The sequence below is a fragment of the Anser brachyrhynchus genome, assembly GCF_964034855.1.
Source record: "Anser brachyrhynchus genome assembly, chromosome: 4".
Taxonomy (NCBI): Eukaryota; Metazoa; Chordata; class Aves; order Anseriformes; family Anatidae; genus Anser; species Anser brachyrhynchus.
Genome location: NC_137698.1, coordinates 78,810,366 through 78,832,908, shown reverse-complemented (window position 1 = coordinate 78,832,908; position 22,543 = coordinate 78,810,366). Strand labels below are relative to the sequence as shown.

The 22,543-nt window shown below is 70.3% G+C and overlaps 4 protein-coding genes across 6 annotated transcripts; all 4 read right to left on the bottom strand.

Annotated features, from left to right (window-relative positions):
• Positions 1 to 4: 4 nt before the first annotated feature.
• VPS16 (VPS16 core subunit of CORVET and HOPS complexes) lies at positions 5 to 9,140 on the bottom strand. Its single transcript, XM_080589745.1, has 24 exons — positions 8,939 to 9,140; positions 8,750 to 8,838; positions 8,542 to 8,639; positions 7,904 to 8,032; positions 7,367 to 7,511; positions 7,184 to 7,299; positions 6,779 to 6,901; positions 5,885 to 5,940; positions 5,467 to 5,556; positions 4,805 to 4,899; positions 4,555 to 4,631; positions 4,193 to 4,324; positions 3,970 to 4,097; positions 3,660 to 3,695; positions 3,390 to 3,498; positions 3,175 to 3,309; positions 2,965 to 3,073; positions 2,538 to 2,635; positions 2,287 to 2,391; positions 1,704 to 1,781; positions 1,346 to 1,515; positions 1,103 to 1,199; positions 817 to 920; positions 5 to 415 (listed from the first exon to the last, which is right to left on the bottom strand). The coding sequence occupies exons 1-24, from the start codon at positions 8,989 to 8,991 to the stop codon at positions 271 to 273; spliced, it is 2,517 nt and encodes an 838-aa protein (XP_080445871.1). The 5' UTR covers positions 8,992 to 9,140; the 3' UTR covers positions 5 to 270.
• A 529-nt stretch (positions 9,141 to 9,669) lies between these two features.
• Positions 9,670 to 12,269, bottom strand: LOC308194202 (N-acetyltransferase family 8 member 3-like). 3 transcript variants are annotated; one of them, XM_080589748.1, is made up of 2 exons: positions 12,072 to 12,269; positions 9,670 to 10,476 (listed from the first exon to the last, which is right to left on the bottom strand). In XM_080589748.1, exon 2 carries the CDS (start codon positions 10,460 to 10,462, stop codon positions 9,770 to 9,772), a length of 693 nt encoding a protein of 230 aa, XP_080445874.1. In that variant the 5' UTR covers positions 10,463 to 10,476; positions 12,072 to 12,269; the 3' UTR covers positions 9,670 to 9,769. The 3 variants fall into 3 exon arrangements, with proteins under 3 accessions (XP_080445874.1, XP_080445873.1, XP_080445875.1); XM_080589747.1 differs by having other exon boundaries at positions 11,918 to 12,266; XM_080589749.1 differs by lacking the exon at positions 12,072 to 12,269 and adding an exon at positions 11,899 to 12,065.
• A 164-nt stretch (positions 12,270 to 12,433) lies between these two features.
• LOC308194201 (putative N-acetyltransferase camello) lies at positions 12,434 to 14,298 on the bottom strand. Its single transcript, XM_080589746.1, has 2 exons — positions 14,166 to 14,298; positions 12,434 to 13,537 (listed from the first exon to the last, which is right to left on the bottom strand). The coding sequence occupies exons 1-2, from the start codon at positions 14,218 to 14,220 to the stop codon at positions 12,876 to 12,878; spliced, it is 717 nt and encodes a 238-aa protein (XP_080445872.1). The 5' UTR covers positions 14,221 to 14,298; the 3' UTR covers positions 12,434 to 12,875.
• A 146-nt stretch (positions 14,299 to 14,444) lies between these two features.
• Positions 14,445 to 21,974, bottom strand: CPXM1 (carboxypeptidase X, M14 family member 1; the record flags this gene model as incomplete). The annotated part of the gene is made up of 14 exons (XM_080588920.1): positions 14,445 to 14,715; positions 15,378 to 15,480; positions 16,026 to 16,165; positions 16,244 to 16,541; positions 16,640 to 16,819; positions 16,884 to 17,080; positions 17,167 to 17,290; positions 17,403 to 17,491; positions 17,593 to 17,743; positions 18,568 to 18,652; positions 18,723 to 18,862; positions 19,382 to 19,491; positions 20,271 to 20,378; positions 21,626 to 21,974. 14 exons carry the CDS (start codon positions 21,972 to 21,974, stop codon positions 14,450 to 14,452), a joined length of 2,340 nt encoding a protein of 779 aa, XP_080445046.1. The 3' UTR covers positions 14,445 to 14,449.
• Positions 21,975 to 22,543: the final 569 nt, after the last annotated feature.

Genomic DNA, 22,543 nt, shown 5'->3' with positions numbered 1-22,543 from the left:
GCCGGGCACTCTTGCTCTTTATTGACTAGAAAGGGGGGGGGGGGGCAGCCCTGCCCGCAGCAGGCAGCCCCCGGCCTCCCCCCCAGCACAGGGACAGGGACAGGGCCCCCTCAGCTCGCCCCCTGCCCCCACAGCCAGGGGCAGGCAGGGGGCGGGGGGAGCAGTGAGGGGGTGCAGTGCTAAGAGGTCCGGGGGGGCCAGAGCGATGCGGGGCTGGCTCCTGCCCCCGGCCCCAGCAGCTCCCCGGGGAGCACAGGGCCCCCCCGGGGCTCACTTCTTCAGGAGCTGGGCCCGGGCCCGGTTCAGCTTCTCCACCACGCTGGCGTCCGTGCTGGGGGTGCACTTGGACAGGACGAAGTTCATCTCCGCCTCGCTCTTGTGCTCGATGGCAGCGTCGGCCGCCTGGTCCAGGTCCCTGGGGGCAGAGCGGGGGCTGAGGGCTGCAGCACCACTGCCCCGGGGGGGGAAGGGGGGGAAGGAAAGAGGAGGACCCCCTGCAGCCCCCAGTGGCTGCAGAAGGATGAGGCTCACAGTGCTCCCCCAGAGCCCCCCAAAGCCCCAGGAGTGCCACTGCACGAGGAAGCAGCTGCTCCCAACAGCCCCAGCCATGGCCCCCAGGGCTCCCCCAGGGCTCCCCCAGGGCTCCCCCAGGGCTCCCCCAGGGCTCCCCCAGGGCTCCCCCAGGGCTCCCCCAGGGCTCCCCCAGGGCTCCCCCAGGGCTCCCCCAGGGCTCCCCCAGGGCTCCCCCAGGGCTCCCCCAGGGCTCCCCCAGGGCTCCCCCAGGGCTCCCCCAGGGCTCCCCCAGCTCCCACGCACCCCACGAGGATGAAGGCCTTGACCCGCTGCTCGGGCGTCACACGGGGCGCATACTTCTTGGCCTCGTAGCGGTTGTGGTGCTTCACAGCGATCTCCACGAAGGGCTGAGAGGGGAGGCACGGGGTGAGAGGGGAGGCAGCTGCCCCCCACCCGCCTCCCCCGGTTGCTCCCACTGTGCCCCACAGCCCCGTCCAGCCCCACAGCCCCTTCCTCCAGGGCACAGGAACAGGGTGAAGGGCTGGCAGGGAGCAGGGCCAGGTCCTCCTTGAGCGAGGAAAGCTCTTACCAGGTAGCCGATGGGCGACTTCTTGCTCTTGGAGAACTTCTCCATCTCCTCCCAGTCCCCGCGCGTGGCCAGGGCGTTGATCTTCAGCCACCAGTAGCTGGGGGGGCAGAGGGAGGCGGCTCCTCCAGCTGCCAGCGTGCTGCAGCCCCCATCCCGCCCCACGGCACAGGGATCCCCCAAGCCCTGCTGGGCTCCCCGAGAAGCCAGGACCCCCTGCACCCCGAGCTGCCCTCCCGGACCCACCGCTTGTCGGGGATCTTGAAGTCCCGGTAGAGCTGCTCGGCCTTCTTGTGGTGGCCGTCCAGGATCAGGGTGGAGACGGTGTCATGCAGCGAGAGGTCGAGGTAGGGCTTGTCGAAGTCCTCCTGGAGGTGCCGCTGGAGCCGCAGGAGCTTGATCTGATCCTCTGTGGCCTGGGGAACAGAGTCCTGGCTAAAAAGGGTCCCCGTCCGACTGACAGCAGCACCCCCCCGGCAGGAGGGGGGCCCTGTGGCTCCCGTGCCGTGGCCGTGGGCCAGCTGAGCCCCGTGCCAGGCGGCGCTGCCCAGCGCCAGCCACAGCGGGGGGGCCACAGCACCTCCCTGGCCCTGGCCACACTCACCTTGGCAGCAAACTCATTCTTGGCCTTGTAGTACTCGTCCACAGCGTTCTGCAGGGCTCCTACTCGCCCTTCGATGCGCTGGGGACAGAAACCACAGCCACGTCACCCCGTGCCAGCAGGGATGGCACGCTGCAGGGGACAGGGCAGCACCCTCGAAGCCCAGCAGGAGGGCTGGCCAACACGGACACGGCCAAGGCCAAGCTCCAGCATGGTGACACTCTACTTCCATCACCCAGGATGGGCAGCGGGACGAACCCCTCCCTGCCCTGGGGGGATCCAGAGCTCCCCGTCACACGCAGGAGGGGCCGGTGACTTCCAGCGCAGAGCCCCAGGGAGGCGATGGCCCTGGGGTATGAGCCAGGGAGGTCCCTTCCCACACCCGGAGCCTACCCTGAGGGTGCAAGCTCCACAGCTGTAAACACCTGACACACTGCTGAGCCCCATGGGACAGGCACAGCCCCCAGGCAGGATGTGGCCCCCCAGCCCCTTCCCCAGGAAAGGTGCCCAGCCATGGACCAGGAGGGGCCAGGCTGGAGCCCCCAGCCCTTCTGCCACACTCCTCCTGCCCCCGCCGGGCACAGACCTTCTCCGAGTAGCTGGAGTGGACGTGGAAGTTGCCGAGCTCCTGGTGATTGTCGTCCTGGTTGTACAGGTCCTTCAGCGTCTCCCGCTCCTGGTGCTTGCAGAACTGGGGGGGCGATAGGGAGAGGTGAGGGCGCGCGGGGACTGCGAGCTGCCTCTGCCGCACCGCAGTGGCTCCCAGGTCCCCAGCCGAGGTGGCGGGGCAGGGGACGCAGGGCAGAGCGGGCAGAGGTCCGACCGGGCAGCCCCTACCTGGCGGTAGAGGCTCAGGGCCACCGGCTGGTTCTGCAGCGTCATGAAGAAGGTGCCGCGATTCAGCTCGTTCTTCAGGTGGAGCACAACCGTGTAGACTGGGATAGCGACAGTGTTTTGGGACAGGGGCAGCGTTTTGGGACAGGGGCAGCCAGCCCTCAGCACCAGGAGGGGAACAGGGGCACATCCAAGCGCAGGGCACAGCCCTGTGCTTCCCCCCTTGCTCCGCTGGGCTCAGGCAGCTCCCACCACCCCCATCCCACGCAGCACAGAGCCATAAACACGTTCCCCCAGACCCTGAGTTCTTCCCAAGAGAGGTTTCCTGCCCAGATGATGCCAGGCAGACCCCCGGTGCTGGGTTCCGCAGAGCCTCTCCTGCCTCAGGACCCTTCCTTACGTGCGCTGGCTCCCCAGCCCTGCCCCTTACCCAGGTCCGTGTCCCCACTCTCGATGGCCTTGCTCAGGGCCAGCTTGCTCCGCTTCATCTTCAGCAGCAGCGGGACCTGCTCTCCGGAGCGCGGCTCATACTCCAGCAGCTGTGGCCAGCAGAGAGGGCATCAGCATGCAGCCCCCGTGCGTGACCCCAAGCCCTCGGTGCCACCACCCCCCGGACACGCCGCAGCCCGAGCCCAGAGACCTTGATGGCCAGCTCCGGCCGGCCGCAGTCGTAAGCCCGGGCGGCGATCTCGGAGTAGGAGATGCCCGGCGTGTCCCCCAGCTTCTGGTTGATGGCGTAGGCCACCTCCTCGTCAGACTTGTCCTTCTGCTGCACCTGGAGGGGAGCAGAGCAGAGCAGAGCAGCGCAGTCAGCATGGCCCTGGCGTGGCGGAGCCCCCGAGCTGCCCCCCTTGCCTTGTAGCAGGCCCAGTGGGCCAGGATGCGGCTGACGCCCTGGATCTCCGAGAGGCGCAGGTACTCGCAGATCCTGATGGCCAGGGGGTAGAGGCGCCGCAGGACCAGCCTGGGGGGGACGGGGAGGCTCAGCAGGCCTCACGAGGGGTCCTGAGTGCTCAGAGCCCGCTCAGCACCCAGGTCTGTGCGGGACTGCAGCAGGGCCGGGCACAGCCTCAGCCTGGGCTGCTCAGGGATGGGGCCGTCGTGCCCTGTGCAGGGGAGCCTCACCTGTCCAGCAGGACCTCGATGGTGAGCCGCTTGTATCTGTGGTGACAGTCAAGGGCATTTCAGACCCCCAGCGCGCAGGCGACGCTTGCTGGGTGCCTGTCCCCTCCTGGCAGCACCCCAGGGCCAGCAGGGCCAGCCCAGCAGCACGGGATCCCATCACAGAGGGACAACCAGCATGAGGCCGGGCACAGCAGCCTTCTCCTCCCCATCCTGCTCCATCCCAGAGCCCCAACTCAGACCAGCAGCAACCGCACCAGCTACCAGACCCCCTGCCCCCCGGGGCCCCCCTGCCCCCATCCCCAGAGGATACTGGGTGAAGGTGAGGGGGATGCCGATCTGGTAGTCCCGGATGGCGTTGAGCACCCGCAGGTCCTGGCACATGCGCACAAAGCTCTCCGGGGGGAACTTGTCGATGAAGCACTTCCCAAAGGAGGCTGCCTGCGGGAGGAGAAGCGCAGGTCATGGGAGAGGCCTGGAGCAGGCGGCGAAATGCCTTCGGCCTCACAGGATCCTCCTCCGCCTCCTTCACTCACCCGCAGCAGGGACTTCTGAGTCTCCGGCTCGTGCTCGTAGCCAGCCGCCTCGATGCACTGGCTCACCGCCTCCGGGAGCAGCTTCTGGTCCTTGATCTCCCGCAGGTACTCGTCTGCCTTCTGGCTCTCCTTCTGCAGGGAAGCGCAGCCCGTGGGGGATCTGCGGGCCAGGGGACGCCCGCCAGCCAGGGTGAGCCCTGGGTGCTTGGAGCCCACGGGACCACAGCGGCTGCTCTCGCCCCGGCAGGGACTGCCAGGCCTTCCCACATCCCACCATGGTGGAGGCGATGCTGGGTTTGCATCGGAGCCACCCCAACAGGCTGGGGGAGGAGGCAGGTACGGAGCAGGGCAGTGTGCCGAACCTCATACTCCTTCTGCGCCTCTAACAGGAGAGCCCCTGGTGCCATGGAGGCGATTTTGAAGATCTCTTGGCTGGCCTCTGCAAGGGGGAAGAAAAAAATACAGCATGAGAGGCTGCCCCAGAGCAGGTGAGTGACCTGGGGCTGTCCCAGTGCTGCTCCTGCCCCTGCAGCTCTGGGGCCCTACAGGAGATCTCATGCCAGTGCCCGCTCTCTGCGGGGCTGGAAAGGCTTCACCCGGAGGACATCTCACCTGGGATCTCGTGCAGGAACTCGTGGGAGGTGCGGGACAAGATCCGGACCCCATCCAGTTCTGGCACCAGGTAGGAGTCCTCATCCAGGACAAATCTGTGCTCCCTGCTAAGGGCTCGCGGGAAGGGAGCACTGCGGGCTGCAGCCCAGCTCTGCCGGGGGCCAGGCCAGCCCAGCAGTGCCACGGAGCGTAACCTCGTCACCCACCCCACCGGGCTGGGCCTCGTCACCCCCCTTTTCCCAGGGACTGGAGGGGGAGACAGGGATCGTCCCACCGAGGCAGCCCTCACTCACCCCTGGGGGATCTGGAGAGGGCCGGGCCAGGCACAGCACTCCCGGCTGCAGGGGCTCGCACAGCACCAGCTCCGCTCTCAGAGCTGGGAGGGAGCCGGGGTGCTCCCCGCTGGGACACTCGGAGGAGGGGAGCAGAGGAACCCAGCTGGAGGAGGGGCTTTCACTGCTGTACGGGACTGGGACCAGGCAGGGGAGACCGCAGCAGGACTGCGGAGGGCAGGGATGAGTTCAGCCTCATCTGAGCCTCCTCGGGATCACTGACACAGAGGGGAGCTCCTGAACAGCAGTGCTGGGGGCAGGGCCAGCAGCGGCCCGAGGAGCTTGTGCTGGCCTTCGGAAATGACCCCGGTCCTCCTCCCCAAAGGATACTGGATGCACTCCGTGGAGTTCCCGACCACCATCAGCTGCCGGTCCCACGCCATCACCACGGCGCGCTGCCGGCTGCGGGGACGCATACACCTGGGGGGGAACCCGGCGGGGTCAGGGAGCGCTGCCCCCAGCCCTGCTGCAGCACCGAGCCAGCCCCGCAGCCCCCACGCCTGGAGCGGGGACACGAGGTCTGGTCCCACTCGTCCCAGGGTGGCCGTGGAGCTGGACAGACCCCAGCAAAGGGTCGAGCATCCAGGGGCGCGTGGTGGGGATGCAGCGCAGGGGGACAGCCGCGCAGGGGGACAGCCGCGCAGGGGGACAGCCGCGCAGGGGGACAGCCGCGCAGGGGGACAGCCGCGCAGGGGGACAGCCGCGCAGGGGGACAGCCGCGCAGGGGGACAGCCAGCGGACCACTCACCAAACCATCTGCTTGGGCGGAGATCGGATGCTGCTGTTGAACTCGCAGAGCTTCTCCTGCAGCAAGAGGGAAAAAGACGAGTCAGGGAGATGTGAGGGAAGGTGGTATCGTGCGCACTGCTGGAGCCACACACCGAGGGGCGCGATAAGAGATGAAAACCAGCACAGAGCACATGTCCTGCTGAAGAACCTGGCTACATCTCCAGCCCCAGAAGGAGACAGGGCCACGGCTGACACAGCCGAAGGGCGAGGGCGCTGTGTGAACTTAAACTGACTGCAAGAAGCATTTATCCACTGCTGTGGTGTGCAGCCCATCCACATGTAAAGCAAGAAACTGCTTGTGCTCAACTGAGACCAGCAAGTGAACAGAGGCTAAAGGAAACTGATTTGTTTCAGGGAAGCACATACGGTAACTGGGACATCTCCAGTACGGGAATCAGGGGCAAAGTCCTGCAAGGTCTCCTATACCTGAGTGACCACACTACTCATGGTAATAAGAGCGAGACTATCTAGGAAATGATATTAGAACCACCCCGTTTGGGTATGGATGTAAGAGAATCTGGCGTGGAAAAAGCAGTTAGGGGCAGGCTGTTTGGGAATAAGAATTTAGATGTAGAAAGGGATACGCAAATGTGGATTTGGAAATGGAAAAAGTGGTGAAATAGGTATAAAATCAGGTGAAAAAACAAAAGAGGGGGCATATTCCAATGGCAGGAGTGCAGATGCTTATCAGCAGCAGCAAGGACAGCCAGCAGAGCTGAGCCCATCGGTGCCCAGAGGGAAGCTGCTGGGATGCCCGCCCAGGACGCCTCAGGTCTGGCTGCGAGAGGCAGCGAGGGAGCACGGAGCAGGGGCAGGCTGCCCCCAGCACCCAGCCGCGGGAAGGGGACCTCACCTTCAGCGTGGCCAGCCCCATCCAGATGTAGCCAGTGTCGGTGAAGAGCGCCAGGCAGCGGTAGTTGAAGGACACGGCCATCTGCAGGTAGGCGCCGGCAGAGGGGCTCATGCCGGGGGGGGTCTGGGATGAGGAAAAGGAGAGGGTTAAAGGAGAGGGTTACACCCAGGGGCACAACCCGGGGACACAGAACGTGCCACATGCTGGCACCGACTGCGTAAGGGGCTGCGAGCTGGCCAAAGCTGTCCCCTCCCACGCTGTGCCTGCCTTGTCCTCACCCCTTTGCCCTGGCCAGGTGTCCCTGCTGCCCGTGGGACAGCAGGGGACAGGGGAAGAACCTGCCAGCGGGTGCTGGAGGCCGCAGACTGCCCCGCTCCCCTCCGAGGGCCGCCGTGGGTCACTCACCACCACGGAGCAGGAGGTGTTGTCCAGCAGGTACAGGTCCTGGCCGACCGCCAGCAGGACGATGGTCACTCTGTCCTGGGACAGCACGGCCCAGCAGGACGGGGGCTTCTGCAGACCTGCACCGCGCACCAGCGTCAGGGCCCCGCGCCATCCGGAGCGGGGCGCGGTGGGGAGGAGACGCACCTGGGACCTCGGGCATCCTGCGCAGCTTCAGGTCGTCGATGTTGGTGGTCAGCGAGAAGCGGTGCGCCCCGGTGAGGATGGCCACGCCGGTGCCGTACTCCGTGTGGAAGACTTTCGCCTCCAGCACGTGGTTCTGCAGCACCTCCTGTGCCACGGAGAGAGAGGGAGGGAGGTGGGCCTGCGCTGGGGCACTCGGGCTCTGCAGCATGCTGCCAGGAGAGGCACCGGGGCTCTGGGAGCAAAACTGTCCCAGGGAGGAGTGAGCCCAGCCCCGTGCTGCACGGCCAGCAGCATCCCAGCTGCGACAGTTCTCGCTCCTGCAGCAAAGCGGGGTCTTGCTCCGTCCCCCAGCTCGTGTCCGAAGGGAGGCAGCCCTGCAGGGAGGCTTTGGGAGCCTCAGGCTCTCAGCCGAGCCCCGTGGGGCCGAGATCACCGAGGAAGGCCTCACAGCTCCTCTCCAGCACACAAACCCAACCCTGCCCACCTGATGGTGACGAGCTCCCCGGCCCTTCCCGTGCTCTGTGCCGCCCCACTCACGTTGCCCATGCTGAAGTGGCGCTTGAACTCGCAGAAGAGGTTGTAGATGAGCACCGTGCCGTCCTCCTGGATGCACAGCAGGTCCTCGCTGGCCGTCCAGCCCAGCTGCACCACCTGGCCGCTCTTCCACTGCGGGCACGAGACCGGTCAGCGTGCTGCGGGGCTGCTTGCGTCCCACCGAGCTGTCCCTCCAGGAGATGTATGCAACGGCAACGGCCGCGGTTTGGTGCTTGCAGCTCTGGAGCCCCCAGCTCTGCAGCGCCCTGAGGTTAGGGCAGCTTTCCCCGTGTCTGCCCCAGCTCTGTACAGGGGGAAGGGAGGGCAGGGTGCTCCCAGGACACCAGCACTGCTCCTCCTGTCCCCTCTCCCAGGCTGGGTGCCCTCCTCCTCCCTCTCCCCCCGCGCCCCCCGCACGCACCATCACTCCCGAGCAGCCTCTCCGAGCTTCCCGGGGGCTGCAGGAGCTGCACGGAGGTGCGGAGGTGCTGCGGCAGCTCCGTGCTTCCCCGCAGCCAGGCCGCAGGCGCTGCCCCCGGGCACACGAGGGCAGAGAGGGCCGCCGGTCCCGCAGCCCCCCCCGGGCACGGCAGCGCCCCCGTACCCCCCCCCGCCCGGGGCCGGGCCGTGCCCCCGCTCACCGGGATGCTGGCGAGGAGCAGCCCCGAGGCCGAGAACGTGTCCAGCAGCGGGCGGGCGCCGGGCGACTTCTCCCTCCGGGCGCAGTTCCGGAGCAGAGCTGCGGGCGGCCGGGGGGGCCCTCAGCCGGCGGCACCCCCCCGGGGCCGGCCGGGGCCCGGCGCTCGCCGCCCCCCCCGCTCCCGGTCCCGGTCGCGGTCCCGTCCGTACCTATGGGCCCCCCGTACGGGGCGGCCGCCACCAGGCAGTCCCGCAGCTCCTCCCTCAGGCCCCACTCCATGGCGTACAGCTCCGACTTGCTGCCGGCCGGCCGGCCGGACACACGGACAGACATACAAACGGACCGGTGAGGCGCTGAGGCCCCGACCGGCCGCCCCCCTCCCGCCGCCCGCCCCTCACCGGTAGAAGGCCTCCTCGCCCAGCGGGTTCCAGTTGGCCGTGTAGCAGTCCATGGCGCCGCGCCGGGACCCCCGGAGCCGCCGCTCCGCTCCGCTCCGCTCAGCCCCTGCCCGTGCCCGTGCCGGTGTCCGCGGCTCCGCCCGGCCCGCTCCGCCCCGCCGCCACCGACGCCGCGGCTGCCGCCATCTTGAGTGAGGGCACTGGGGTGGGGGGGCGCCGCCATCACGAGTGAGGGCACCGGCGGGGTGAGGGAAGCGCCGCCATCTTGAGTGAGGGCGCGGCGGGGCGCCGCCATCCCAAGGTGTCCCCGCGGGGCCCCGGCCCCGGCCCCCCGGTGCTGGGCGCAGGCGGTGCCCCCGGCCGCGACGCCCGCCCCTCGCTGCCCCGCAGCACCGTGCACGGCCCACATCCCCCCCGACATCCCCCCGACATCCCCCCGACATCCCCCCCGACATCCCCGCCGCCCACCGGGCCTGCACCAGGCTGTGCCCGGTGCCGGGCAGGGGAAGCAGTGTAGGGCCGCAGGGCACCGGGAGCACCCCGGGCCGCAGGGCAGCACCGGGGCCCGCCATGGGCTGCGGCACGGGGCAGGGAAACGCCAGCCTGCAGCACGGGCAGGAGCTGCGGGGGCTTGCACACACAGGCACACCCCTGTACGCACCCCTGTACACATCCCCATACACATCCCCATACACATCCCCATACACACCCCCGTACACTCGTGCACCACGTCCCACAGGTCTCTGTTTATTTCTCAGTGCTCTAGGAGCAAGAAAAGCCCCCGGGCGCTCGGCCTGCTGCGACCTCCCAGTGCCGGTGCCACAGCGGCGCCTAGCGCGGCGGGGCCGGGGACAGAGGGCGGCCGGGCAGGTCGCAGCGGTAGTGGAAGATCTGGAAGCAGAGGAGGCTGGCGAGCAGCGAGGGGCTGGAGGTGCCCACCTTCCTGAAGCCCTGGCCCTCGTAGAGCCGCTGGGCCACCACCTGCACCACGGAGGTGTAGAGCACGACCGCCCCGTAGCCCCGCGCCTGGGCGAAGCGCAGCACCTCCCCACAGAGCGCTTTGGAGATGCCCCGGCCCCGGTAGTCCTTGCTGACCGACATGCGCTTCAGCTCCAGGGCCACCCCTCTCTGGGACGGGTCCTGCGGCGGTGCCACGGCCACCATGCCCACCACGGCCCCCCCGGCCTCCGCCACCCAGAAGCAGGAGTCGGGCGCCCGCATGTAGGTGGCGCGGATGTTGAGGAGGTCGGTGTGCAGCGCCTGGTGCACGTAGGACGTGCTGAAGGAGCGGAGCAGGGGCCAGGCGGCCGCCAGTGCCAGCGCCGCGGCCCCCAGCGCCAGCAGCCAGCAGCCGGCGGCCGCCCGCACCACGGTGAAGAGGGTGAGCAGCGCCAGCTGCATCCGCGCCGAGCGCAGCGCGTGCCGGTACACAGCCGGCCCGTGCTCAATGATGCCACGGGCAAAGAGGGACCGCACGGTGTCGTAGTCCTGGTCCCGGTACTGCCGGATGCGGTAGGGCGCCATCGCTCTGCTGGCACCTGCGGTGCGGTACGGGGTGTCACGGCAGTGCCTGGCTCGTGCAGCCGTGAGCACACCCGGCCATCCCTAGACCCCACAGTCGGTGAGTGGGCAGGACTCGCTGCACGGGCACCACGACATCTCTTATCGGCTGAGCACCAGCCTGTGGTCTGCATTGCCCTGTCGGTGTGATTGCCCTCCTCCCACAGAACTAGCACCTGCACGAGCTCTACCTGGGGCGGGCACCCTGGGCCCCCATCCTGCTGGTCCCTCGTGGGGTTTTGCTCTGCTCCCCTCACCTTGAGCACTTTGAGCAGCGCCAGCCCAGGGCTGTGATGGGGCTGGATTTGCATGGGGGTCCCTCTGCAAGCAATGGGCAGGGGGGCTCCCCATCTCTGTTCCTGATGAGATCACGGAGATGCTCATACCGCCAACCCCAGGCTACGGTGAGCATATCCTGAGGGCCCCGAAGCCCTCGAGATTGCAGGGCTGGGATGAGGGGACGAGCAGGACTTCCCCAGCAGCACAGCCCCTTCCTGCCCCCCTGGCTCCCCAAGCAGCCCCAGCACTCACTGGGCTGCCAGCAGTGGTTCCAGCTCCCCCCGATCAGCGGCAGAGCAAAACCTGGGCAGCCGCCCCGCACCTTGCAGCCCGCCCTCTGCCCTTGTGCCACAAGGAGCTGGCAGCGAAGGCAAGGGGCAAAGTTTGTGCCTGTGCAGGGCGCTGAGCTGCCCTGGTGAGGGGACCCCAGGCAGAGAGGGGCTGGGGAAGGGGCTGGGGCCTTGGGGATGCTGCAGCCCCCCGGGGGCTGTGCTGGCCTTGTCGCTGGGGTGCCACTTGGCCCCATCCAGCTCCGTTAGGGATGTGGCACCGTGCACCCCACCGGTGGGCTCCCGGGCCCCCACCCGCTGCTGCCAGCCCTGCAGGCCCTCTGCGCACACCGTGCAGCCCCCCAGCCCCAGGGACACGGGCACGCAGCCCCCCCACGGGGCGCACTTTGCATTGCGCAGCTCCAGATCCCCCCCCCCGGCTTCCCCTTTCCGCCCTTGCCGCTTCCCTCTCCTCCCTTCTCCCCTTCCCTGCTCCCTTCTCCCTGCTCCATCTCCCTGCTCCTTGTCCCCCCCCGCCCCCCCCGCCCGCTCCCCCCTTCCCTCTCCCCCCCCATATCCCCGCTCACCCCCCCGTTTCCCTCTCCCTCCCCCCGTCCCCCTCCCCTTCTCCCCGCTCCATCTCCCCGCTCCCTCTCCCCGCTTCCTCCCCTCTCGGCCCCCCCCGCTCCCTCTCTGTCCCCCCTCCCTCTCCCCGCTCCCCCCGTCTCCCCCCCCGCCCCCCCGGTCCCCGCTCCCCCCGGTCCCCCCCCGCTCCCTCTCCCCGTGCCCCCGTCCCCCCCCCGCCGCCCGGGCCCGTCCCCGCACACCCACAGCCGCGGCCGTGCCGGTTACCGGCAGGAGCGGCCCTTACCGGGGCCCGGGCCGGGCCGGCGGCGGCTGCGGGCGGACGGCGAAGGGGAAGGGGCGGCCCCGCCGCTCCGGCTCGCCGGGCCCCGGGAGGAGCCGGCTTCCCCGCGGCGCCTCCGCCGAGGCCGGGACCGGGACCGGGACCGGGCGAAACGCACCCGAGGGCGGCCCCGGGAGGCGCGCGGCGGCGGGAGATGCTCGGGCACGGCGCGGGGATGCGAGGACTTGGCCCCCCCCGGGGACTTTGCCCACGGGCAGCGCCGGTGCCTTGGGCTCCGTGCCAGCGGCTCCGCGTCCCTCGAGCAAAGGCCGGGGGGCCCGAGGGGCGGCGGGGGCAGCAGCACCCGGGGGCCGGTGCCCTGCTGCGGGGCCGGGGGGGGGGGGGGGGGGGCGGGGGCTGCCCGCAGACCGGGCGCGGCCCCGCGCGGAGCCCTCCCGAGGTGCTGCTGGGGGTCCTTGGGGAGCTGGCAGCCCCCCACCTGCTGCTCCCCCCCCCCCCGGCACAAAGACGGGCCGCGGGCAGCGCTGCAGACACTTTTATTTCACTGCCTGCGAGGGGGGCGGCAGGGGCGGCCCCCAGGCACTGCAGGGGGGCAGCAGGACACAGCCACACAGCACCTCCGTGGGGTCCCCGCGCACCCAGGGGACACGGGGGCATCACGCACACACGTACACGCCCCAGGGAAACCCCCCCGGGAGGCTGAGCCCCCAGGGCGGGCTTCTCGGGGTGCAGCAGGGTTGGGACGCTGGGGCCGGCCGCCCCGACCCCCTGCGTGTGTCCCCAGCCAGGCACCGCACGGCACGAGGGTCCCAGCCCCCCGCGCCCCCCGGCCACACGCTCCCTGAGAGGCATCGCTGGTGCGGCTTGGCCAAAAGGCACGAGGCGGGGGGCTCCCCGGGCGCGGCCCAGAGCTTCCAGCACCTGCAGGGTCCGTGCACGGGCTCTCCCGGCGCCGCCGGGCTCAGGGCAGGTCGTAGCGGTAGGTGGTGACGGTGCAGTTGGCCAGGCGGCCGTAGGCGGTGGGCAGGAGGTAGTGGCGGTGCCGGTGGAAGCCCAGGCGCTCGTAGAGGGCGCGCGCCTCGTGCTGCAGCATCATGGTGTTGAGCACCACGGCCCGGCAGCCGCGCTGCTGCCGCGCGAAGGCCAGGGCGGTGCGTCCCAGCGCCGCCGCGATGCCCCGGCCCCGGTAGTCCTTGCGCACCGCCATCCGCTTCAGCGCCAGCTCCTCGCCGCCGGCCGGCCGCACGCCCACCGTGCCCACCACCCGCTCATCCGCCTCCGCCACCCAGAAGCGGGCGCCGGGGCTCTCCATGTAGGCGGCCCGGATGTCCCGCAGGTCGTCCCCGAGGCAGCGCTCGATGTAGGTGCTCCAGGCGCAGCCCAGGAGCTGCCTGCCCAGGGCCAGCAGCAGTGTCAGGGCCAGGACGGGCAGCAGCAGGGAGCGGGAGCTGGCGAGCAGCAGGCAGAAGACGCAGCCCAGCACCAGCAGCACCCAGGGCTGCCGCAGCACGTGCAGGCACAGCGCCGGCGCGTACTCGTTCATGCCGGTGGCGAAGACCTCGCGCACCGCCTCGTAGTCCTCGTCGCGGTACGGACGGATCCGGTAGTCCGCCATGGCGCGCCCTGGGGCGGGAGAGGGCGGCTCGGCCCCGGCCAGTGCCCCCAGCCCAGGAGGTGCCCCGAGCCGTGCCCAGCCCGGCCCCCCCTGCCCAGCAGGACCTCAGGACGGGCTCAGGGCGACCCGAGGAGCCCAGGGATGGTGCAGCACCGGCGGGTGCGGGCAGGGAAGCGCCAGCACTGCCCCGTGCCCCAGGGAGCCCCCGCGCCCCTCGGTGCCCTCCATGCCCCTCAGTGCCCCCCGTGCCCTTCAATGCCCCCCGGGCCCCTCGGTGCCCCCGCACCTCTCAGCATCCCCTGCACCCCCCAGTGCCCCCCACACCCCTCGGTGCCCCCCATATCCCTCAGTGGCCCCTGTGCCCGCTGGTGCCCCCCGTGCCCTTCAGTGCCCCCGCAGCCCTCAGCACCCCCCGCACCTCTCAGTGCCCCCCGTGCCTGTCGGTGCCCCCCGCACCCCCCGGTGCCCCCCGCACCCGCCGGTGCCCCCCGATCTCTCCGTGCCCCCATCTCTCAGCGCCCCCCTCCCCTCCTCGCGCCCACGGACCGGCCCTGGGCGCCCCCCTCGCCCCCCGGCCCCCCCACCCCAGGGACCCCCCCAGCCCTTGCCCCCCCCCCCAGCCCCGCCCCCGCTCACCGCGCCCTCCGCCCGCCGCCGCCGCCTGCCCGCCGCCGCGGCGCTCGCTGCCCATTGGCCGCCGCTATTTCCGCGACCACGCCCCCCCCGCCGCCACCAGCCAATGGGCGCCCGGCGGAAGGGCGGCGGGGGCGGGCCCGCGGGGGTCACATGAATGAAGCGTGAGGGCGGGGAGGCGGGCGGGGCCTGCGAGCGGGGGCGGGGCTTCCGTCGGCGGAGGCGCCATTGACCTTCAGGGCAAGGGGCGTGGCAAGGGGCGGGGCACGTGGGCGGGGCCTGCCCCGTTACCGCCCCGCCCCCGGCTCGCGGCGCTGGGCCCGGAGCCGGCGGAGGCGGCGGCGGCGGATCCGCAGCGGGAGGTCGGGGGGGGGCCGGGGCGCGGCCCCCGCTCGTCCCCGCGGGCGGCGCCGGGCCAGGCGGAAGCTGCAGGCCGTGGGCACGTTGTCGAACGGGACGCGGCACGGCCGGGTGGCCGCCTCGTAGCCCTCGGCCCGCGCCGTCACCTCGTACTCGCCCGGGTTCAGCAGCCGCCAGTAGTCCCCGTCCGCGGCTGGGGGGGGGGCGTCAGGGACGGGACGGGACGGGGCGGGGACACCCCGGTCCCCAGCCCTTACCGGTCCCCAGCCCCCCCAGTCCCGAAGCCCAGCCCCACGCCCAGCCCTGTCCCTGCTGCCGGCCCCACCCCGTCCCTGTCCCGGTCCCTGTCCCCTCCCCTGTCCCCATCCCATCCCCTTTGCTATTCCCGTCCCCGTCACATCCCATCCACACGCCTGTCCCCATTCCCACCCTCATCCCCCTTCCTGTCCCCATCTCAATTCCTCTTCCACCCCATCCCACCCCACCCCACCCCATCCCATCCCATCCCATCCCATCCCCATCCCCATCCCATCCCACCCCATCCCACCCCATCCCATCCCCATCCCATCCCCATCCCATCCCATCCCACCCCATCCCACCCCATCCCATCCCATCCCCATCCCATCCCCATCCCATCCCCATCCCATCCCATCCCACCCCATCCCATCCCCATCCCATCCCATCCCCATCCCATCCCCATCCCATCCCATCCCATCCCACCCCATCCCACCCCATCCCATCCCCATCCCATCCCACCCCATCCCATCCCATCCCACCCCATCCCATCCCCATCCCCATCCCCATCCCATCCCATCCCCACGTCCCCTCCCCAGCCCTGTCCGTGTCCCCCCGTACCGGTCCGGACGTCGTGGTTGATGCCGTCCACAGAGATGATGGCGTTGGCGATGCCCTGCTCCGTGTCCACGTCCCGCACCACCCCCTTAATGCCGCGGTGCACCTGGGAACCGCGGACCAGGGCGGTGTCAGGGGCATCCCCCACCCCCAGCACAGCGCCCTCAGCTGCACCCAGCGCTTTCCATACCCCAAACCAGGCTGCGGGGCACGGCACGGCACGGGACACGTCACACATGCCCTGCAGCCAGTGTGCCGGCACACACGAACCCTGAGTAGGGTGTGCACGCTCCCAGCACACACACGTGCACACCCAGCACACGCCCACCAGCAGCACACACACGCATGCCCCAGCATACAAACACCACCAGTGCACGCACACTCCCAGTACGCACACACGCAGCACACCTGTGCACACCAGCAAACACACTCGCACCCCTGACACGCACGTGTGCACCCCAGCGCACACCCAGCGCACACAACCCTGGCGCATGCCCACCGCAGCCCCCTGCTGCCCCAGCCCCAGGCCAGTGGCAGATACCCATTGGGGGAGGGGGGAAGGGGGTGCAAAGCCTCCGGGGGCATTTGGGGACCCCATGGCCGTGTCCTGCCGCCAGCCCTCAGGGCCGGGGGTGCCACTGGGTCCCGCACCTGCTCCATGTAGAGCAGCAGGGACTCGCGGTTGTTCTCCCACTCGGCCGGCAGCTCGGAGGCGTGCGGGAACTTGTCGCAGGAGAGCTCCACCGTGATCTCGAAGCAGTTGGTGTGCAGGTAGCTGAAGTCATTCATGCCTGCGTGGGGCGGCGGGGGCGTCAGGGGGGAGCTGCTGCCGCCGTGCCCCCCCGCTGCCCCCCCAGCCCTGCGCTCACTGCCGGGCACCGTGTGCCAGTTGGCCCCGTTGATGATGTTGCCGGAGCGCATGAAGTCGTCGTAGTGGCAGAGGCGGCGCTCCTCGCTGGCCATGGCCAGGTTGGAGGTGGCGTAGACAGTGGCCAGCCAGCGGAAGACGCCGTCGTCGGCCGTGGGCGTCAGCTCCTGCGCCTTCCAGTAGGTGCGGGTCATGTCGAAGGGGTAGGTGACCACCAGCTCCCCGCCGTGCAGGTTGGCGCTCAGCACGAAGGGGTACCGCTGCATCCAGTCGATCACCGCCCGCGTCTCGGGGGCCACCTGCAGGCACGCTGCGTCAGAGCCGCGCGGGCTGGGGGCGCGCAGCCGGGACCCCCGCTCCGTCCCCGTCACAGCGCCCGGCTCCGCGGCGCCCTCACCGTGGCGTTCGCGAAGGTGTAGTACTCGGGGATGGGGATGTAGTGGTTGGGGAACTCGTGGGGCACCAGGTCGTTGTCCTCGGCGTCCCACAGCGCCGTGTTGAGGTCGGCGAAGTTGTGGTTGAGGTCGATGCCCTCGTAGGTCCAGCGGCCCATGGCCCAGCCCGACAGCTCGGAGCCCTGCGGGGGACGCGGTCAGCGGGCAGCGGGGCGGGCGCACGGCCCGGCGGGCCCCGGGCCCTACCAGCTTGTAGGCGGTCTCGTAGCCGTCGGGGTTCATGGAGGGCAGGAGGTGGATGCGGGTGTCGGTGACCAGCCGCACCACGCGGGGGTTGCCGCGGCGGAACTCGCGGCACAGGTACTCCATCAGGTTGAGCAGCAGCTCCCGGCCCAGCACCTCGTTGCCGTGCATCCCCGCCACGTAGCGGAACTCGGGCTCGCCTGCGGGCACGGCACCCGGTGGCTGCGGGTCCCCGCTGCGTCCCCCCGGCTCTGCCCCCCCTGCCCTGGGGCCGTGGGGCACATACCCACTTCGTGCTGCCCGGGGTTGTCGGAGATCTCCATGACGTACATCTTGAGGCCCAGGTAGCTCTTCCCGATGCTGTAGACGCGGGTGATGTTGGGGCACTCGTCGTTCACCCGCTTCATCAGCTGGGGAGGGCAAAGCTCTCTGCACTGGGATCCAGCGCACCCCCAGGGGTGCAGGGACCCCTGGACCGGTTTGGGAGGTCCCCAGGGGTGCAGAACCGCCTGCCCCAGGCACCTTTCTCATCTCCTTGTAGTTGTGATGCCGGAAATCCAGCTTGTCCGTGGGCACGGGGTCGCTGGGCCAGTAGTAGATGTTGTTCGGGTCTGCAGGGAGCCGGGGACCGGTGAGAGAGCGGCGGGGAGCGGGAGCAGCTCAGCCCCCAGCCCGCGGGGGGGACGTCGGGCAGGGGCCGGCAGGCGCCCACCTGGCAGGGGGCAGCCCAGGACCTCTGCCCGCAGGCAGATGGTGCCGTTCTCGAACCAGGTCTGCGGGTTGATGCGGATGTAGCGGGCCACCACCGGCGAGGGCAGCAGGTTGAGCACCGGCGTCTCGGGGTCCTTGTTCCCCGGGAAGACCTGGGTGGGAGGCGCAGCCCCTGCGTGCCCCCGTGCCCGAGCGCGGCACCGAGGGGGCAACGCGGGGCTGGGGCAGAGCTGCCGGCTGGGGACCAAAGGGTTACGGGCGTGCGGCCGCCCAGCCCCGGCCTCCCCTGGCCCCCCTCCAGCCCCTAATGAACAGTGGACACGTGGCGCTGGGCTGAGCCCAGCACCGGCACGGGGGGACCTGATTTGGGACACAGCCACGGGGCCTGGGGCACCCGCACTGCTCTGCCCCCGCCCCACAGCGGGACCCCGGCACAGGCACCAGGGGTGAGCATGGGGACCCCCAAACTGCTCCTGGCACAGGGACCCCAAAGCTGCTCCTGGCACGAGGGCCCCAAAGCCGCTGCTGGCACAGCCCTGCCCCAGGAGCCCAGCCCTGCTGTGGCAGCCCCCGTTCCTCGCCCATCCCCGCACCCACCCGGGGGGGCTGCCTGCACCCTCCCTGCCCGCACCCCCAAGCGACCACAGCTGCCCAGCTCTCACACGTGCACCCAAGCACCAGGCTGCCGTGTTCGCCTTCGGGCACGCTCTGCCGTGCCATGGGGCCCTGCGCACACCCGCGCGCGTCCCCCCCGTGCTCCCGGCCCCCCCCGGGTGGGCAGCGAGGACAAGCAGCCTTTGTGCGGGAGGGGAAGCGCTGGAGGATGCTCTCCGGGAAGGGAGGCCAAAGGCAACAGCACCGGAGCCCAGCACAGCGCCTGCCCGCGCCGTTAACTCCGCCGAGCCCTCGCTCTGCACCGGGAGTCAGGGCTGGGCTGGGGTGCAGGGGGGGCTCCGCTCCCCCCCCCGGTGCCTACCGCCTCCTCGGTGCCGTTGTGGCACGGCTGCCACGTGTGCGTGTCGTTGCTGAACTGGACCTTGTAGGAGGTCACCCAGTCGTACCTGCGAGGGGCAGAGGGTCACGGGGGCCCCCAGCCCCCAGCCCCGGGGCCAGCCCTGCCCCGCGCCTTACGTCCAGATGGAGTTGAGCCCCTGCGTGATGACCCCGGTGAAGTTGGTCAGCCGGCGGGCGTCGATCTCCAGCCACTGCTCCTTGTCCTCCTGCCCCGCGCACCAGCCGCCGTCGAAGAAATCCCCGTCGTAGAGCCCCGACTGCAGGCGGGAGGGGGTCAGGGTGGGGGGGACACGGGGCCCATCCCGGGCACGGCCCCAGTGGCCCCGCAGGGAGCTGTGCTGGTGCTGCAGCGACAGGGGACAGCTCCGTGCTGACCGGGCGCCTCTCGGCCAGGAGACCAAGCCCTCCTTTAACGGGGCCCTCAGGGGGTCGTGCTGGAGCCCCCCCCTCTGAGCAAAATGCAGATGAAGCCAGCAGGGCCAAGAGGGGCCAAGAGCCCTGGTTCCCCTGACACACGTGTGCCATGCACACACCATGCACACACCATCCACACGCCATGCACACGCCATGCACACGCCATGCACGTACCGCATGCCATGCACACGTCATGCAGGTACCATGCAGGTGCCATGCACGCCGCACACGCACCGAGCACACACCACAGACCATGCACTCACCACGCACTCACCACGCACACACCATACACACATCACGCACACATCACCCACACACCATGCACACGCCATGCACACGCCACGCACACGCTGCCGTCCTACCTGGATGTTGAGCCGCCCGCGGTGGGCGCCCAGGCCGTAGCGCTTGTCGCTGGAGGCGCGGAGCTGGGAGTCCAGCACGCGCAGGGACTCCAGCCCCAGCGGGGGGCACTCTGGGGGCAGAGCAGAGGGGGCACGGCGTGCTCAGCGACCCCACGCAGGGCAGCTCCCGTGCAGGGGTCCCCCCGGGGCTGCCCCCCATGCCGTGCCCTCCTCTGCCTGCTGGTCCTGTGCACGGGGTCCTCAGGCAGGGCTGGCGTCAGGGCAAACCCCGCTCCCCACAAAGCAAATCCTGCTCCCCACAAAGCAAACCCCAGTGCCTACAAAACAAATCCTGCTCCCCACAGAACAAACCCCACTGCCCGCCATATGGAGGGGCAAGGAAGGAGGCAGAGGCAGGCAGCACCCCTTTGCCGTGCAGACCTGGACACCCGGTGCCCCCCCAGCCCAGGGGTGTCAGCCGGCACCGTGTTGGGGACGTTCTGGGGGTCCAGCCCCTGCTGCCCCCAGGACTTGCAGCACCCGGGGGCGTTGTGCCCCCCCCCCCCCCCCATGCTTCCCAGCCCCAAGGGGCACGGCCACGTCCCGGCACTGGGGCGGACGCAGGGAGCCCCACCAGTGCCCCCAGCCCCGCTGTGTGATGGGGGGGGGGAGTTGGGTGTGTGTGTGTGTGTGTGATTTGTGTGTGTGTGTCCCCCCACACGCATGTGTAAGGTGTGTGCACAGCATGCGGGGCTGCTGCTGTGCTGGTGTGCCCATGGTGAGAGCTGTGCCTGCTCTGTCTGCATGCAGCACGGAGCTGTGCTTGGCACGGGGGCGTGCAGCACGTCGGTGTGTGCACACGCGTGTGCCCCCCTGCACAGCGCTGCCCCCCCCAGCACCGTGTACATACGAGGCTCCTGCGGGGCAGCCGGGTCCTCGGCTGGAGCCTTCGGCTTCTTCTTCAGCACCTTTTTCTTCACCACTTTGACCCGCACGACCTTCCTCCTGGGCACGGGGGCTGCGGGCAGGCACAGGGACGGGGGGGCTCAGGGCCTGGGGGCTGCCGGCCCTCGGGGCGCCCCCAGGTTGGGGGGGGCAAAGCTGGCTGGGGCTGGGGGCCCACCCACCCCAATGGCCCCAGGGGGGCCATGAGGAGGGCTTGGGGAACTGGGCAGCCCCGCGTGACCCCTGGGGAGCACCTGGCATCCATGTGCACACACCCATGTGCGCACACATACAAGCACACACCCATGTGCACACATACATGCACACACCCATGTGCACAAACACACAAGCACACACCCATGTGCACACACATGCAAGCACCCAAATGCACAGCCCCGTCCCTCTGGCTCACAGGGATACCCTGGGGCAGCCCCTCACACACACGACTTCAGCACAGCCCCCAGGTGTGCACAGCCCCAGCTCACGCACATGAACACGCATGCACGCAAGCACATACACACACGCACACACACACACACACACCCTGCCCGGGCATCTGCACAGAACTGCAGCGGGACCGGGCACAGACGGCACCGGGAATGCCGACGCTGCACCCAGCCGTGCCGGCTGCGTGTGCAGGCAGCGCACAAACACACAAGCACAAACCACAAAGCGCACACACGCGGGCACAAAGCACACACTCCCACACGCCGATACACACAAACCACGCACACACGTCCATGCTCACATGCACACTCACCCATACACACACACTCACACACGTGTGCGCGCACTCACCCCAGTGCACACTTAAATCCCTCCCCTCGCGCACACACACTTGTGTACAAACAGCCCTGCACACAGCCCCGCTTACACTGCCACGCACAGACATGCACAGAGCTGCACACACACAGCCGCACACACACAGCTGTATACACACAGACACACACTGAGCTGCACACACACCGCTGCACACACACATACACAGACACACACACACAGCCGCACACACACAGCCGCACACACACAGCTGCACACACACACTAACGCACACAGATGCACACAAACACACACACACGCATACATGCAGACACACACACACCAACACATGCACACGCACGTACAAGCACACACACACATGCTCACACACACGTACATGCACACACATAAACACACACGTATATGCACACTCGTGCACGCACACATGTAAAAGCAGACACACGCACATGCACACTCACATGTAACCCCCCCCCCACACACACACACGCACCCACACCCCCACGCCCCCCCTCACCCCCTCGCCCCCCCCCCGGCTCCTACCTTTGGCCCCGGCCCCCCCCTTCAGCGTCCCGCGCTCGGGGGGCTGGGGGCTGGCGGGGGTCGCGCTGCCCGGCCCCCCCCGCGCCGTGCCCCTCGGGGGGGTCGCGGCCGGGCCTTTCGGGGTCCCCCCCGTCGCGGCGCCCCTCGGGGGGGTCGCGGCGCTGCTCGTCGTTGGCCTCCCCGTCCCGGCGCCTCTGGTGGGCGCCGCCGTGGAGCCCCGGGAGCCCCCCACCCCCGCGGCCCCGGGCCTCAGAGCGCCGTCGGGGGGCGCCGTCTGGGCGGGGGGCGCGGGGGGGGCGGCGGCCAGCAGCGGCAGCAGGAGCAGCACCGGGAGCCGCAGCCCCGGCATGGCCGCGACGGGACGGGACGGGACGGGACGGGGCGGGCAGCGGAGCCGAGCCGAGCCGAGCCGAGCGCAGCGGCCGCCCCCGCCCTCCCCCGCCCCTCGCCGCCCCCCCGGCCCCTTCCCGGCCCCGTCCCCGCCCCCGGGCCCTCCTCGCCCCCCGCCGCCCGCTGCTCTCGCCGGGGCCGGGGGCACCCCCCGGGAGCGGGCTGGGGGCTGCCCCCGGCAGCGGGGGGCTCGGGGGCACCCCGGCTCTGCTCGCCCCCAGCCGGGCTCTGCGCCCCCCGGGGTCCCCGGTGCTGGGGGTGCCAGGGGGGGGCTCCCGAGCCCTTGCTCCCGCCCGCGTCTCCCGCCCCCAGCACCCAGCACCCAGCACCCAGCACCCAGCACCCAGCCCCGCCGGCCCGGCCCGGCCCCAGCCCGGTGGTGCTGCAGGGGAGCCCCCGGCCCCTCGTGCAGGCGGGGGCTGCTCAGCACCGCCAGGATCCGGCCCCGGGGGGACGCCGCTCGAAGCCGGACGGGATGCGGCCGCTGCTCGCTGGCCCCGGTCCCGCAGGAAATCTGCGGTCGGGTCC